The sequence below is a fragment of the Fukomys damarensis genome, unplaced genomic scaffold (assembly GCF_012274545.1).
Source record: "Fukomys damarensis isolate Sample0158 unplaced genomic scaffold, DMR_v1.0_HiC HiC_scaffold_20, whole genome shotgun sequence".
Classification (NCBI taxonomy): Eukaryota; Metazoa; Chordata; class Mammalia; order Rodentia; family Bathyergidae; genus Fukomys; species Fukomys damarensis.
The window spans coordinates 27,387,533-27,405,703 of record NW_022900932.1 but is presented as its reverse complement, the minus strand read 5'-3'; the positions used below and the strand labels follow the sequence as shown (position 1 = coordinate 27,405,703).

At 35.6% G+C, this 18,171-nt stretch overlaps 1 protein-coding gene across 2 annotated transcripts in view; it reads left to right on the top strand.

Annotated features, from left to right (window-relative positions):
• The window catches only part of Cabcoco1 (ciliary associated calcium binding coiled-coil 1), a 97,872-nt gene that overhangs the window by 63,760 nt on the left and 15,941 nt on the right, over positions 1-18,171 (top strand). Inside the window, exon 6 of one of the 2 annotated variants that reach the window (XM_033766571.1) lies at positions 8,248-8,437. The exons of the other annotated variant lie outside the window; for it this stretch is intronic. Coding sequence (XP_033622462.1) covers positions 8,248-8,355 — 108 coding nt within the window. The 3' untranslated portion in view covers positions 8,356-8,437. Of the gene's footprint in view, positions 1-8,247; positions 8,438-18,171 lie in introns of those variants that run through there. 2 annotated transcript variants of the gene reach the window in all.

Here is an 18,171-nt window from a genome sequence, read left to right as displayed (position 1 = left end):
TTACAGAGAGTTAAGAGAAAAATCAGAAAGCTACCTGCAGCATTTCATGTCAACAGAAAGTACAATGGATTTTTATATCTTCACATAAACCTCTTTAAATCTGCCTCCTTTAAATGGGAAGGGGAAAACAGTGTTTTTTCAAAATTTAAAGGTCTGTAATTACAGACTGGCAATGTTCATAAATGGAGAAATAAGTGCAGCTCTTTCTGAAGCCATAGTCATGATCAAAAGATTATGAGCAAGCTCATCCAGACCAGAAGTGTTGGGCAAAATGTTAAAATAAAAACAAAAATAGGATGAGAAAATGTGAAGCAGGATGGAAGATAGTGTTTGTTTCCCTTAGTAAAAATGGCTTAATTAGTGGGACTGAACTAGATTAGAAGCATAATTGAGAGATGCAATCTAACCTAAAAGGAACCTTAATATTTCAGATAAAGTAAGCTTAGCACTAAGCATCCTGTGCTCCAAAGAAATTCCATTATAATGACATTTTCCAGGAGCAGGAATATATGGGGTTCTAGTCATAAACAAAGGTGAGATCTAAGGTGCTTCTGTAGATCAGTCTAAGATCAGTAAAATATAAGTGGGACACAGTTAAAAAATGTCCCTCAAAGGGTTGCAGAGTGAATTCCAAAAGCCTTTAAATGTGAGCATCACTTGGCTCTTAGTCCAAAGGGAACATGTCCTCTCCAGAAAGCTAAGTCAGTATCAGCAGGAATGTAATTTTATGTCTTTCTAGATGCAAGAATGTCTGAGACCTGTTTTCTGTCAAAATTATCAAAGTTGTCCAAGCGACATCACCTAAGAGTAAGTCATTATAATCCTGAAATCTGGAGTCCTTGTTTCCCACCAGGAGCCACTGTGCGGCCAGTCAGAAAGGTGCAGTCTAGTTCCAATACAGCCTAGTTGTTCCTTACTCTGAGTTCCTTAAACTTCTGCGGTCCAAGAGAGGTTCTCTTAAAACAATGAGAGCCCTGCCTTCAAGGGGCTCAGTTTATAGCTTTGAGTTTTATCATTTTTTACCCTCAGCTTCCTTTCAGGAAACTTTTTTTTCAATATTAAATTACTCCCCGCCCCCCCTTGACTTCCTCTATCATATAAGCCACAGCAAAAACTGTTCCAAAGGCTTGATGAGATTTGGAGAAGTAAGGAATGATTAACCAAGAAAAAGAAGTGAGGGGAAGAGAGTGAATGGAGCCCAAAGTTTTGACTCAGTCTTTCCTAGAGCCCTTTCCCTTAACAACATTGAAATACTGTTGTTTGTAAGTCCCACCAGGGATCCCTGTACTGTTACTATGACCGGACCATAGACTTAGTTCCCTCAGAGCTCTTTGAAAAAGAGGCTGATTCATTAACACTCCTCCATCCCCACCACCAACAGACAGGATAGGACTTAACATCTTCTAGTTGTTAAAATCTCCATGATTTTTATGGCTGAAAACCAGCAGATTAAGGTTTACTGTAACTGGGTATAACTTGCTAGCATAAGTCCACATACCACCTCTCCTCCTTGGAGATGCGAACACAGCAACTATGGTCTATTATTATACAGTTAAGAGACCCATGAAGCTAAGGACATACTATCTCTGGTCATGTACATGTATTATCCCTCAACATCTATTTCCACCTTTCCTTTTAGATGATTTTTGGGTAGGTGAGTAAGTGGGGGGAAAAACACTTCATTTCCCAAACCAACCCATAAGTCAGTCCACTTAGCCAAAATTAATTTTTGCTGATGAGACATGAGCAGAAATAATGCGTGACTTTAGTTGTTGTTGTTGTTGTTGCTGTTATTATTGTTGTTTTCCAGTTCTGGGGATTGAACCCAGGCAATGCTTACCTACACCCCAGCCCTTTAAATTGTATGTGTTTGTGTGTGTGTGTTTGTGTGTGTGTGTGTGTGTGCGTGTGTTAAAAAGTCTCACTAAACTACCCAAGCTGGCTTTGAACTTGCACTCCTCCTGTTTCAACTTCCCAAGTTGCTGAAATTATAGTCATGCACTACTACATCTGGTCTAAACTATGTAATTTGATGGAAATGTCCTTTTAGGGAAAGAATACACTCTTGTTTGGTTGCTGTTTTTTTCTTTTTAATCTTCCTGCTTTGCTGGCTAGAAGATGGAAAAGATAGACCAAGGTGGCACAGCCACTTTGGACCATGGTAATCTTGAGAGTGGAATCCAGCAGAGTAAGAGCAAGAGAGAAGGATCCTAGACACCAAAAGATGATAAAATTCAGAACCACAATAGCAGCTCTCTACTAGTTACTCCAGGACCACTAATGTGAAGGCAAAATAAAATAGAATCTTGTTAAAATCTTCTGGAATTAGGGGTTTTCTGTCACTTTAACAGCTTCTTGATATTCAGATACACTAGTATCATTTATTTTGTTAGCAAACATACTGTTCACCTAATTTCTCAAATATTTAGTGATAGCTCCAGAATCTAAATATTGTATTTTCTCCTCTCAAAAATGAATTTTCCCTGGGGATATAGCCCAGTGGTAGAGCATTTGCCAAACATTCTCAAGGGCCTGAGTTTGAAACCTAGGACCATACACACAAAACATCTTAAAACCCTAACATAAAAAATATGATAATATTGTAATAATTTTATTAATAATATAATTGATAATTTTATTGTCGATACTAGTAATATTATTGAATGATAATATTGTAACACATATTTAGATAAGAAATATTATAGCACTTGGAACCTTATTATAAATCGTGTACAAGTAATAACCATACTCAACTTAATTTCAGATATATCAATCTGGTCTCAATAGCAAACTGATCTGTCAAAGAACATGGACATTTATAATTTTGATAATATTACACAGAGGCTGCTTAGTTTCAGGGGTATGGAAATGTGAATGTCATGTATGGCACACATACACACACTCATGAGTGCACACTCATTTGTACACCAGGACCTCATCACTCTTGACACACATTTATTTCTACTTTTGCTGGACAGAGTTTGAATTAGGCAGCATTTGCCATGTATATGGTAATGGCCATTGCTAATTATAATGATTTGTTTATAATATTTGTTTTTGTTTTGTTTCATTTTGCTTTTCTAAGTCATAACGTAGATCCAGAATCTCTACTTACAACATTTTATTCATAGCTTCAGTTACTCTTCCAGTCTTTTGCAACAGGGGTCTGCAAGAAACCAAGTCTGACAGAAAAATGATTAACTATTTTCTTCATTTTCTTAAGGATGAATACATAGCTAGTAAGATTTGAGATGCATGGGAGAGAAGTTAATTCATTACAAATAGTGAATACCCTGGGCACGAGCATGAAATTGTCTGGGACTCTTGCTTGAAGGGTTGAGAATCTCTACCACTTAATGAAGTCTATTTAGAAAATATTCTGTAATTCCAACTGCTCTCCAGTTCAGGCCGGCTTTCCAACCAATTCATCCAAATTAATAATATCTAATAGATATGAAAGTAGCTTTAATTCTTCAGGAATTCAAGTTCATTTTTGAACTCTATCTTTGTTAAGAATTCCCACATAAATGTCATAAACAGCAATTTAGCTTGCAGGTGTTAAGCATGAGACTGGTATGATAAAAGCAGTATTTTGAGCAAAGTAACTTGGCAATGTTACACACAACATTTTGAAATGAAAGTGATTAGGGACAGAGAGACTAATTAGGAAGTTATAAAATAGGGAAAGTATTAAAAATTGCTAGAAGGTAGGAATGGTAATGGATAGGAAGGGACAGGTGTAAGAAATAGACATTATAAAGGAAATTTAACATAGAAATAAGTTGACCATTTGTATATGAAAGACTAAACAGTTAAGATGAACCCAAATCTGCACAGAATCAAGCAAGAGTATGCAAAAGAGTAATTGTACCATTAACATAACGAGCAAAGTCATTTTTCATAATAATAGGATTGTCATGATGAGTTTCGTCTTAAATACATGAAGGCTAGTATGATATGGGAATGACCACATGTAAACTTCCGACACACGTCCGACATGGAGCTAAACAGACATCGGTATGTTCAAAAAGTCCTTTACTGAACTGGGGAAGGAGCTCTTCTAGTGTGTGTCTAACCATATTTGTACAGGGAGGGTTTCTCCTACCGTCTACTGCAACATCATCATATAAGTGCCAGATGTAAGGTCATATTGCAATGTGAGTTTGTCCCCTGGTGCCAGGCTCTGGACACGTGTGAGTAGTGGAGGAGAAAGTCAGTTTGAAATGTATAGAATTTGAAGCTAATCTATGGAAATATCTACTAAACATCAGCTGTGTGAAAAGCTATTCAAGTCTTGCCATGAGTTAAATGACATTTCAAGAACTCTAAAATATATTTTTGAAGACTTGGAATAAAAATCAAAGTGCAAATGAAATGCAAACATTTTATTCAATAAATTTTGAATATACCATTTAACCGAGTTGGACAGACTTTTGGGATGCTTTAGTTCAACAAATAAAAAATTGCAACTTCGGATTTGGATGTATATGCAAGGTACTTTCTTTTGTCATCTTAAAATTGATTTATTAAAGAATTGAGAAAAATCAAAACATAATGGAAGATGAAACAAGAGCAATATAACTAAGCTTTGAAATCAATAAATTATTGTGAGAACAAGAAGTAAATTGACACTTCAAAATTCAGATCATAATATAGGGCCAGGGATTTAGCTCAGCAGTTCCGCTGCCTGCCTTGCAAGTGCAAGCTCCCAAGTTCGATCCCTGGTACCAAAAAGAAAAGAAAAATTCAGATCATAATAAAAGTATTGATTCAATAAAAGGTACATTTTAAAAAGAAACAATGAGTAGGCTGCTAAAATTGGTTGATGATCCAATTAATAGAGAAAAATCATATGACATTGGAAAAATGATTTAAATTTCTGGCATACGTTTTAATAAAAATACAAATATACATTAAGATTAAAAAGTATATGCTGCCAGTCTTGCAAGTGCAAGGACCCAAGTTTGATCTCCAGTACCAAAAAAAAGAGTAAAAAATGTATAACATGTCTCCAAAATAAGAGCATCAATACAAACTGGTTAATGACCGTCATTTCGTCAAGGAGTAAGAGTTTTACAATCTTTCCTGAGTAAGAACCTGAAAAGAACAACAGCTCTTGCAGCTTATGTATGAACACAGAGAAGGTGCTAAAGGTATTCTGAAATCTGACATCAATCCTAAAATATGTATGATATTATTAGTGATAAGTTATGAGGCTGCAACTTTCCTAAATAATTAATAATAAAAAGCATTTCCATTAACTAAACTAGAAGAAAGACGGAATAGTCCTATTGTTTTCACTAGAAAGTAATATTACAACACTATTGTATCTGAATTCCTGAGTATGAAGTCCAAAAATAGGTTAAAATGTGTCCTAGACATAAACTAGCCTGTCAATTTTTAATTTAATTCTTAATTTTGTACTACTTGTAGAATTCAGCTTTCTAATCAATGTAATTTATTGTTGATTCTTTTATTATGTGCTCACTTTTGTGAACCATATATTCACTTTTACACCTAATTTTGTATCATGATTTAGCTTTAGGCCTCATAAAATCCTCACTCTGGCTGTTGTATTTACATGGCTTTAGATAGATTGGAGGAAGCAGGGAGGTGGAAGGCGATGGCCGTGATCTGGGTGTTCTTGTACTTGGATGGGATGGTGGCAGAGAAGACCATGAGAATTCAATTTCAGATGCATTTCAGAGCAGACTGGGCAAAAGTTCCTTAGGAATTAATGCTAAAAATGAAGGAAAAAGAAGAATCAAGGATACCTCCCAAAGTTTAGTTTGACCACGTAGTGGATATTAACACCATTATTACTCAGAAGAGTGGGGAAGGAACAGATTCAAGAAAACAAAGAGTTCTTTTGCTTAGAACATGTCACATTTGTCATGTGTTCCCCACTGTACATGCTGCCCCTGTGCTGCTTCTCATTTGATATTCAGCACTGTAGTCTCACCCACATTGGACTGTAAACTGCAAGACAGCATTGCAGAAGATTTCTAGTCAATTAAATTTAATCATAAATGTATGATTTTTTACCAAAACTAGATTCAGATCTCTTGAATTAAACCACACACATGCGCGCGCATGCGCGCGCACACACACACACTCACACACACACACACACACACACACACACACACAAATCCAGTGTATAAGAACTGAGACTGGAATAAGATAGACCAGAGTTAGCCCCTTGGTTCTGTCATCTGCTAACTGAAAGTCCTTGAAACATTAGCATAACACTGCAGAGCCTCTTATCCCTTTTCTAAAAATGAGAATGATTATACTCATAGGATTACAAGTTAAAAAAAATAGAGTACACAAAATTGTGTTACAGTATCCAGCATACATTAGCACCCAATAATAGTAGGATGTACTACATTTGGTTTTCTTGCCAGCGCTGTGGACACAACACCTGCAACACAGATATCACAAAAATCGGTGTAACTAGAAAATATTAAAAGAGAGGTCATATTTTCAGCATAAAACCATATTTTAAATAATTTCAGAAGACTTTCCTAGGTTCCTGAGCGCCTCCAGTCCTGAAAGGGGGGGAGGGGAGACTAAATGACACCGCGAGCAAAAATAGAATGAATTTACCCAATTCTTTACTGCACTATTTAACCTCTGCTTTCTTAATCATATGCACAGCAGGAGAAAGGATGTGCTAAAACAATTCATGTGTCATGAACAAAGCAGCCGCAGATTTTAGCTCAAAAATCACACTAGGAAAACCACCAGTTGGAAGTAAAGTAATAAGGCCAAATTTATTTTTTTAATTGAGTCTTGAGTTACAAGCAACCCTTTAATTACATTAATCAAGCAGGCTTCCTCTCAGCAAATGATGAGGGTAATACATTGTTCTAACTTTTGCTAAACTTGTTTTTTAAAATTGCTAGACACTATTTGGACATATAAGAAATAAGTCCCTTGATTTACTTTCATTTTTTTCTTCTATCTTTTCAATATAGCTCTAGAAAAACACAATTGTACACTTACTTCTAGATATGATTTACTCTGTAAATCATTTGAAATTTTAAATATTGATAATACTTTCAAACATCAGCACTCCTCAATCAGACTCCATCCTGTTGTTCAATGTTATAATCTTTATTTCCATTTTAATTTCCAGTATATGTTCCCAAGAAAATTGGCTGATTAGATTATTATCAATTGTCCAGTCATTTAGCCCATTTAGGAGATGGAAACCCTAAAACTTATAGGAGATTAAATAAAGTACCAAGAGATCATGTAGTCATTAAGTACCAAAGCTAGAACTGTATGCAGGCCTCTTTGACCGTGGCCATTCACCAATGCAGTATGCATCTTCTGTTCTAGAATCTTCTTCTCTCTTCTTTTGTACATGCTCCTTCCTTTCTCTGTCTGTCTTTCAGGGATGTTTTCTCCCTTTCCAACACCATCTGCATATTAACTCTTTCAAGTTTCAGTGCCAGCATTTTCTCCCCTTTCACCTTTGCCCAAACACTTGATTTCAACCCTCACATCAGAATGAGTGGGCTTTGCTTTTTCTGTATTTTTAGGATATACAGATATTTCTAATAATTATTTGACTCTGAAGTTTGCTTATGTCACTTTGCCAAGCCCCCACCCACACATTAGACTGCAAAACTGAAAGCCGGGCTTGTGGGCTGTTTCTCTGTGGATCCCCAACAACCTAGGACAAATTTGTCTTGTAGTTCATGCTCAGTAAATGTATGCTGAAAATGATGGCATATATTAGAGTTTTTCAATATAGATCTCTTGTTTTCTGAAAAAAAATTATGAAAGCTGTAAGGAACTGCTAAGAGTTTAGCTTAAGTTTTGAAGAGATAGAAAATTTATAGAGCAGGGCAAGATGAATGTTAAAATTTAAAGCAAGTTATTTCAAATAAGTCCTGGGTTAAAATGTCCAAATTTTAACATTATTACAGGAAATCTTAAAAGCCTTAATTTATATTTTCTTTCATTGCCAGTCATGCTTTGATAATGCATTAAAATAATTAGCATTTTACAGTAAGGGCCCAAAGTGTATACATTAAGCATTTTATATTTCTAATGTTTAAAAATGATTCTTGCTGTGTAATTTACACTTTCCCAAACAAGTATCACAAGCATTCTCCTTTTAATTAGTGCCATCAAGCAGCCCAGCAACAACTCATTTGATCAAATATTTCATAAATGAAACTAACTGGAGACAGATGGTGTTTCTCAGATAACTAAGAACATTCTTGGTCCCAGAGAAATCCAGGTGCAGTAGATGACACACCCTGTTGCACTGACACACCAGCCTTCCTCGAGCCAGGAGGCACTAAAGAGCGAGAGCTACTATCTGCAGAAAGGAAGTGATGTCAACCCTGTTACTTACTGCCCCATGGCAACCATTAAACCACCTCAAGCCCCTTCTCAGGAAAAAAAAAAATACAAACACGGTGGGAGTCTTAGTAAAAGACTACAGGTAAATAAGACTTGTAATTCAATAAAACATGAAAAACATGTTGAGAGAGAAGTGAAGTGGTGTATTTTCATTGCCAAATGTATACCTATGTTCTGCAGATCTATATTTTAGTTGATCATCCATTTGCTACTCTTTCCTTGGGTTAATAGCTAGTTCTTTGAAAGCTACATTTCAGTGCTACTCCTGTGTATACACAGTCCATAACATTTGTCAAGAGCTTTGGGAGAAAAGGACTGTATAAATATCAGTTGTTATTAGTATTTAGATTTTTTTTATTTCTCTATCAAATATGTTTTTCATAATCTATCACCAGAGGTCTATGTGTATCCTTTAAACTATAAATATTTTAAGTAAAACTAAGCATTAGCCAACAATATTTCTTCTGTTCTTTATAACCAAAGTAATATTTATCAGAAATAAACAAATAATGCTTAAATTTTCCAAGAGCCTAATTTATTCTGAGATGCTTTTGTATTCCAAGTTCTTCAGTGCCACTTCTTCTCTGGTTCTGGGTAATTAGTGGAGGAGCAGCTAGACGACAATGGAGTCCACCCACATACCCCACCACACCCTTCCGCCCTCACTGCTCTCTTTGTCAGGCTGACCCCTGACTGCTACAGGACTCTATTCAGTTGTCAGCTAAATGAAAGTGGGCAAGTGCAACAGTCCTTTACCCTAGCTCAAGTGTGGACATTTTCACAGTGTTTTAATTGCTTATAGGAAAATTGAGCTCCCCACCTCCAGACTGTCATCCCCCCGTAAGGAGAAAAATTGTGCTTAGGATGTGTCCAGCAAATGAAGGATACTTAGATTAATTGAATTGCACCAAAAACTAAGTCTTACACAAAAGACAAAATATGTGTCTGATACTATATAAAGTTTACTTTCAGAGAGTCTAAGAAAATATTTTTTTAGTTTTTGTTCAGTGTTATTTCATTTTCTCTCTCTTTTTAATCCAAAGTGTTTGTAAAAAGTGGGGCCTAGAAAATGAAACAGTTGTGTTGGTTTTCCAAGATAGGATTCAAATCCCACTTTAGGTCAAAAACCATGTTAGAGTCGAGGGCCTTTTCCAGACACCTTATCCAATAATGCATATTTTAAAGACCACACAAATTCCCATGTTTGGCATTGACTCATAAGAATGAGAACAGGTCAAAATATATTGGCAGAGCCACCTAAAGAAGTCTGGAAAATGCAGGCCTATGCTCTTTCTGGCTCAAGCCTGCAACATTAGCCCTTCATTTTTATGAGTACTAAATTTTACTCTAGTTTTAATAATAATAACAATAAATACAATAATAAAATCTTGTTTATATAAGAGGTTCATCTTGTTAAAAATGCACTGAAACTCATGGAGCTTTATAGGACCCAATTTATGCTCTCTTTAGTGATTTAAAGGTGATAACTTCATGTGATTCATTGCCACCTAGTTCTGAATTTTAATAATATAATGACTCATGATTTTTACATTTCTTAGAGAACCAGCTTGGCTAAAACCACTGCAGTTGTTTTTACTGGGGTCATTTGAACTACAGTTCCCAGAATGTTCATGAAAAGGACATGCTTTATGTGCTCTGAACGGCTGTAATCTATCATGACTGGTGCTAGGTAGACAGATTATGAGTTTACAGTGTCAGCCCAGTGAATTAAAGCTTTGTTGTAGACCAGCTTGCTATGCAATTATTTCCAGTTCATATCCTATAAATCAGCATTCACTACATGACAATCAGAAATTTCCATCTAGCATTCTTAGCATCTATATTTTGTCTTAATTATGCTATATTATTCTGCACCTAGAACAGTATGATATGACTGGTACCAATAGTTTAGAAAATAAATTTCACTTTCACTAGAACCTATTTAAAGAATATTCTGTGTTCTCACTTTTTTGTCAAGCTGTTTGGAATTTATGTTGAAATAATAGGAAATGAATTTAAATAGAAACACTTCTCATGTCTTATCTCTGCAAACAAAAAATATAATTTACAATAAATTAGCACAGCAGTTGTTAGTGTAGCTCAGCTTTATTTTGCAATTCTCACACCTAAGCTCACAAGATGGCACTTTTTCTGATAAGGTAATCTTTATAAGGTAGTTCTGTAGGTGATTAAATCTGACAGATGCTAGTGAGATACAACAGCAAACACTTTGAAAAATTTCCTGTTAAAATAATGAAGTATTTTATGATTTACCAATAGAAAAATCAATCTGATAAAAGAAAACATCAGTTACAATATTATATTCTCTATCTAAAACCAAAATACAATTATTTACCAATAAGTGAATAAATATAGCAACTACAACAAAATGAGCCATAAAGAAATTGATGTTGTTTAGAATAAAGAATTAGTATAATAATATTATCTTCTCAGTCATTTCTTAGTATTTACACATTGTTGTTGTACAGAATGAGAATGAAAAGCTTCTAATACAAAGAGAAGCTAAAGAGATAAAAATGTGTCTTTTCATAACATGTTGATTGTCTATCTGTTCTGCAAAACATGCCTTGTACACCAGAGCTTTCAAAAGTAAAGGCTTCATCTCCTCCTGGGGCAACAATGATAATCAGATGGCTGATGTTTCCAATGATTCTAGAAATCTGAAATATGTTAAGGCTTAATTGCACATTGTGTAATTAGATTAACCCAATTAATGCTATAGTTCAGTTTTGCAATGCACATTTATTATTTGAATGTTTGTAGCCCTGGTGTCTTATCTCTAGCAAGAGAATTTTAAAACAGTAGCTTATTGTTCTGGTAGTTTTTGATTACTTAAATGTTATCTGTGCTACAGTGGATTGATATTACAATCTGTTGAAGCACTGTATTACAGAAGGCGCTGTTTTCTGACTTTCTTATCTAAATACAGGTACCCCACTATAGAGAGTTCATTTATGCAGTACCAGGAAGTTCCTCGAATCAAGTAAATTAACATGCTGGCCCAGGATGGCTGGCTTCATTAACAACCCCTCATACCAAGGTTGTGTTCATACAAGTGTGAAAACCAGAACGACCCTTCAAGGGTTTTCCTGGCCTGAATAATTCCACCATCAGGGAGCAGGCTACACTCATCCTGAAAGTTCAGTCTTACTGCCACCATCTATTCACTTTGTATAATTCCATCTAGCATGGACACCCTTTGGAAGAATCTAATCATAAAAAGAAAAGGAATATGAAAAACTCCAAGTGCAGCAATGATGAGCAGCCTGAGATATAAAGGTTACATTGGGGAAGCGAAAAAAGTTGGGGGGAAAACAATCCTCAAATTTGGTACCTTGTGCATCAGGAGACAATATATCAAAGGGGGAAAGCAGTGATATTAGTCTCTTGCTAGGCATTTGATTTGAGGGATGAAACAGATTAAGATTCTTTTTTCAGCTTGGTTCAACATGGTTAACGGCATAAATATGATAAAGAAACCTTACCACCACGAAAAAAAACAAAAAAACCCTCATACATTTAAGTTTTTTGTATATGCCAGGTACTATATATGTGCTTTTCATATATGGATCTAATCCCCCTAAAAACCCACAAGATGGCTAGCCATTTTTATCCACTGTTTCTAGGTGAGGAAACGGTACCTTCCATCAGGGAACCAAGGATGAACAAGCACCTCAGAGAGATGTAGTTACACTTCTGAAACTTGCGACAATGATGGTGTTTGGCAATGATGGTGTGGCAGATGACTAGGGCTTTTGGTGCAAGAGTTTTAAAATAATATTTATTCAATAGGGTAATATTCTGTCTTCCTCAAAGGAATCAATGATTCAAACCAACAAAATAGGTGCCTAAAACCCACAGCGCAGAAGTAACAACTCAGTCCCCATGGAACAGCCATTAAAACAAAGCCATTGAGCAATCAGGTATCTGCTATGAAAGTGGGTTGGTACAGCTGTATAATTCCTTTCATGAAATGGATGGATCTGATCAGGAATTAAGAACTGCAGGTTGGACAATGGAACTCGTCCACAACAGAACTAATATCTTATTCACACAGGTTTGACTTCAAAATTGTATCAGTCATGAAAATTATTTCACTGTCGTCTTCTGTCCTGAGTAATCAGACTATATTTAATTTTAATTATTACTATGTAAAAATAATGAAAGCCACCAAAATAGTTCATAGTCAATTTTCTGATAAAGTAAATTTGCTTTTTCCTCAATTTGTGATTTAAATGGCCTCGAGAAATTTTTTTGGAACTAAGTGTTAATTAAAAATATGGAAATGGATTTAAAGCACATTATAGCACATGGTAGAAGAGATTTGTTCACACAACCATACCCATTTCTCAATGTATTTTTTTTAACTCCCTACAATATTGGTTGCTTTTCTGCATGCTTCTTCCTAGAGAAAATTGTGATTCCAGTGAAAACAGTAATTACAATTACAACAAATAGGATAAATTGCTATTTGAGTAGGAATAGGCACCAAAGCAATCTGATGCTCCTAAGCTTTTTAGTTTACACATGAATTAAGTATGTTCTCACATTTCCTTACAAACTCAATGCTTTTTATATCTTATAATGTTTTTTAAAAATTCAATCCTCCGTGCCTTCCTTTCACTGACTTGTTTTTGGAAAAATGCATTGTAGTCCTGTGCTCTGAGGGGAAAATTCTAGTTCTGGAATTACTACTGAACTCGTTTTCATATCCCTAATAGGTATATACTAAGTTAATTTTTGAACCTCCTATTTCTTCACCTGTAAATATTTTGGGGAATCCATAAAGAACTGGCAGAATTCCAGTTGTTACTAAGGATTAGATATGTGAGTTTTGGAGTCAAATAGATCTGCATTTGAGTTCTGGCCAGAACTCATCATTCTCTGGTCATCTGATCTTGGCTGAGTTGCTTAAAATCTTTGAGCTCTACATTCTCCATCTCAAAAAAACAAACAAACAAAAAAATGAAGATAATAAAATCTCTTCTCAGTATGTAGTATGACTTGAACAACCTAATACTGATAATGTGTTTTCCAACCAGCCCAACGCCAATCCCAAAGTAAGTTCTCAACAAATGAGAGCTACTGCTTTTTCTCATCAATGCCATTTATTTTCTCAGATGGTGGCCAGCATTGCCTTCACGGCCTCCCCGTTGCATAGCTCCAGTGAGCTATGTATTGGGAGTCAGGCCAGTTAGGAAAATGTGAGTTGGAAATCTGTGAATTGTGGCCTCTAGAGTAGGGCGTCTCAGCAGCCCTCAGAGAGATCTTTTGATGTTAGTTTCATCAGGAGTTAGGTATCTCTGGAGGATTCTTCATAGTTTGAAGCTACACTGTGTCTATAAAACAAGCAGCAGTCAGTTTATACCTCAGTTTCATTATCAGTTAAAAACAACTAGCAGTGTAATCAAATCAGTGAAAATCTTTCAGGTTGTTTGGCACCATGTTAATCAAATACTCCAGGACACCACTGATAAGGAAGAAAGACAGGCACTGCACTGATGCAAAGGCACAGCCCCCAGGGTGGCTCACAGGTGGAATCACATTTCGTGACACACTTTCTAAACAGAATTATAGCTGATCAAACAAACTAGGCAGCCCTGGGTGGCATGTGCAACATATGATGAAGGCCTTCTATGGTCAAGGACCCAAGCTCTCGGCCCTCACAAGGCTCCCTGCCCTCAAGTTGCTTCCACAAAATAATGAGAAATAACCACTTACACGTGGCTGCAGCTGCAGGTCAGTGTGATGAGCATTGTGTAAGAGGAACATGTGAAATACTCCCGGAGCCCAAGGAAGACAAGCCCAACTTGAGTAAGGTGCATGGGCTGACCTAAGAGACCAGATGGAACATTGACTGGCAAGGATGAGGGAAACAAAAGTCTGCCCAGCAGAGGGAGCAACCCACACAAGATGGAGCTGGAAAAGTAGCTTCAGCCATGCTGCTTTCTTTTGGTGTTTTGTTTGTTTTGTTTTTTAATCATCTAACAAATGTTTCAGAGGCACAAACTATCCAGGCATGCATTCCAGCCATGATGCATGGTGGCAAAGAATGAGTAGTCCATTATAGCAAGAGCTGAAGATTTGTGAGGGCAAGGAGGTGGATTTGATGAATGTAAGATGGGCATTGTCATGGAAAATAAGGGCTCGGGTGTGTCAGAGACTATGGAGGTGTCCCCAAGGGGAAGAGTTTTGTGGTTCATTTAATGTTAGAAACAAGACAGAGGGAATAACTGAAGATAACTACAAGACTTTGAGTCTGGTTACTGAGAAGCTGGAGATGCCATTGAAAGATAAGGAAGAGGGGAGGAGAAGTAGGTTTCAGAAGATAATTAAGGAGAAATAGATGGACAAGCTTCAGCCTGTCTAAGATTCCAGTAAGCACTGAGTGTGTAATCCAAATATTCTTCCTCATCATGACTGAAAAAAACTAAATCTAGGGATCTACACAGGCTGGAGGCTTTGGGTCTTGTATAAATAAAGAAAAAGCCACTTGATATTTGGTAACATAGGATGTAACATCTGTAACTAAACCAGAGATGACCTAAACCAGCTCCTTAATTTTACAAACAAAGAAACCACCCTCTGACCTACTCCACCATGTAACAGACCAAATCCAGTACTAGGAGTACATATTTAATGAAAAAAATCTAGACTTCTCAAACATCAGATCTGGAATAAAGATACTCCTACATGTTTCAGAGACACTGTTTTGTTTCTTTGTTTATTTTTTTAACTGAATTAGCATGACTTGCAGATTATAGGTGAAAGATCTGTTTTGAAAACATCTATTGCTATATACACCCTTATCCACAAAATCAGTTTGATAGTTAATTTCTAAGATTTCAGATTCCAGGAAAAGCTTCAGAACTTTAAAGTACCTAGTCCTTTTCTTTATAAGGAAATCAATAACTCTTCATTGTCACTGAAATGACATCACTCACACATAGAATAAAGGCCTACCCTTCATAAGAGGAAGGGCTTAGATTCTTCTTGGAAAAGGCACTGTTTATAGAATGGCAAGTGCATGAGAGCAACTGGCAGTAGTTTCCTGCAAAGCAAGAAGACTCTTCCTTGCTGACCAGAGAAGAGTCCTTAATACAGTTAAAAAAATCAGTTACTGGAGATTAAAAAAAAAGGTAGGGTCCAGAGGGAGCTAAGCAGAGAGGAAAATATTTGTAACTGTGACAAGATGTCTCTCTCTTAATAATAATTTATGACTCTAGTGGAGAAAAAAGAAACACACAAACCTTGAATTAAATATTCAAAATGTAAACATCATGACTTCTGTAAATCTTCTTTAGTTAAAAATCGGGGTTGAGGTTGACTAAAGTAAATGACTACATGTTCGTGGTCTCTTACTTCCTTGATACTAAGGGTTACCAACTGATTTACAACTTCCTGTGTTGTTTTTTAAAATCTATATTTGTCAGCACATTTTTTAATGTCAGATTACTGAAAATAGACATCTTAGGTCCAAGAGGTCAGGAATAATTGCATTGACTTCTCTAAAGATTTTATAGCATTTTATAAACATTTTAACTTGGCCAAAAAAAAAAAACCTTCATATTTCTAAATGCAATTCTTTACAATATAGTCTGAGGAATGTTTTTCCACTTTAAACCAATGACTTCAGGACTGAAGTGAAGTTCAATCAGTGTGCTTTGAAGTTAAATAAATTACATATATAGCTTTATCCAAATAGTTTCAGCATCTTTTTATTCAGGTAGTTTAAACTGTCAAAATAACAGAAAGTCCATGAAAAAAAAAAAAAAGAAAGACTAGAACCAAGAACGCAGCATTCTTCCATCGTAGTTTCTGTTCAAACCATTATAATTTATTATCTCATATAATTTCTGCAAATTACAGGTACTTGCTCAAAAACAGTGTTCTCAAATATGAAAGCCAGAAAATAGCTTCATCTGCACATAAGCTATCATAAACTACAGTGGGAATGCAGCCTAGGTAAAGTAAAATTTATAAATTTATATTTGGTAATTGAAAACAGACTCTCTCCACAAGGGTAATTGCATAACTTCATCTTTATTATTCTAATTGATTGATGCTGATATTTAATTTCAAATCCTCAGAAAAGAGATCATTTGGAGTACTTCTTCAATTTAAAATATTAAAACCCTCAAATCCTACATCCTACATGAAGCCAAGCAAAAATTTATGTATGACTACAGTTGTTTGAAATACTATACTTCAAGGTTATGCCTTTGGGAGCATCATCTAGGAGGCTAAACAAACATTTTCCAAAATGGCCTCTAAAAGATATTTTTGAAAAGCATTAGATATTTTCCAGCTATTTGCAAAGGAACCATGCATTCTGACTCTCACCCTGAAGAAGTTGCCAGACAAGGTCAATCTAAAAACCAATAATATAATGCTAAATTTACTCCTTTCAAGAGCTTATATGAGAAACACAAATAAAAAACAAAGTAGAAGACAAATAAATAGGACCTAGGGAGAAGTTCAAAATTCTCTAAATTACAAATTACATTGTTTTAAATTTTTTTCAGCATGCTATACATGCTAATTGGTTTCATGTACACTAGTAGTTTATCTTAGTTCTGTGGAAAGAAAAATTTATGTTCTTATTGGTTTCTTTTTTGTAAGAATCTTTTTGGTTTGTTTTGTACTCTGAGTAACTAACTGCTTTAAAGATAATGATACACATGTGATAACTTTTGTTGTTATTTTATTTAATTCCAAGGATTTGTTTTATTTTTTTCATGAAATAAAATAGAGCTCAGATATTTCATTTTCACACACATACACACACACACACACACACACACACACAAGTTTGAAGTTTTCCCTGTACTACTCACCTCTTAACTTTTGGCAACATTTGTTACAGGGAATCTTTGTGAAGTGAATTCAATCTAGGAACCACAGGCCACATTTGATGCTGAAAAACAAAAGATAATGAAAGTGATTGGGTGGGGAAGGGAGAGGCAGATTTTCTTATTTGGAAAGTTAGATGTAAACACTCTTCTTTCCTGATAGGTGATTTGCATGAGTTCTGACTATGCCTCATAACTACCTAATTATGTTGTGCTATCTGGCTTTCAAGGAGAACATACGTGAGTCCAAGGAAGTCCTCAGAAAAGATAGCCCTGAATATACATTTGATATTTGAAAGACTGCCACTGTATGGAAACAGAGACGGCATGTCCTCACCAATTCTGAGTTAATTGGGCTGCCTGAGCAATGCTAAGAAACATATACACAAATAGCACAGACCAGTCCACAGACACGGCTACTTCAGTCTGTCAAACATCTGAAAATGATATCATCAAGAAGATGATCCTTTCAATAATAACAGTAATTATAAATAATAATAATAATACACCTTGAGGTTTAATAATACCTTCTCTTTGAAGAACTCCCAGCATTTTCTTCCACATTATCTAATTTGTGCTTAAAACAATTCGATGAAGTAGCCAGTAGCAATTATCATTATTCTCCTTTTACAGATAAATAAACTGAGGCCTAGGGATTTTCTTAGCATCACACAATTAGGAATACAGCCAAAGCTAAAGCCTGTAATTCAGTGATCTATCTTTCAGATTATTGCATCTGTAGAAAATATCTGGGTACATGAAGAATAGTAATATCTCTCAGGAAATGTTTGCACGAGAGCCAGATCAAAACATCTTTTCCTTTTAAATTGCATTTACACTACAGGAAGGTAGACCTTTTCCGGTTCATTAGAGAGGATTTCATTGTCTAAGGTCATTACGATAGGAGTACTCCGAT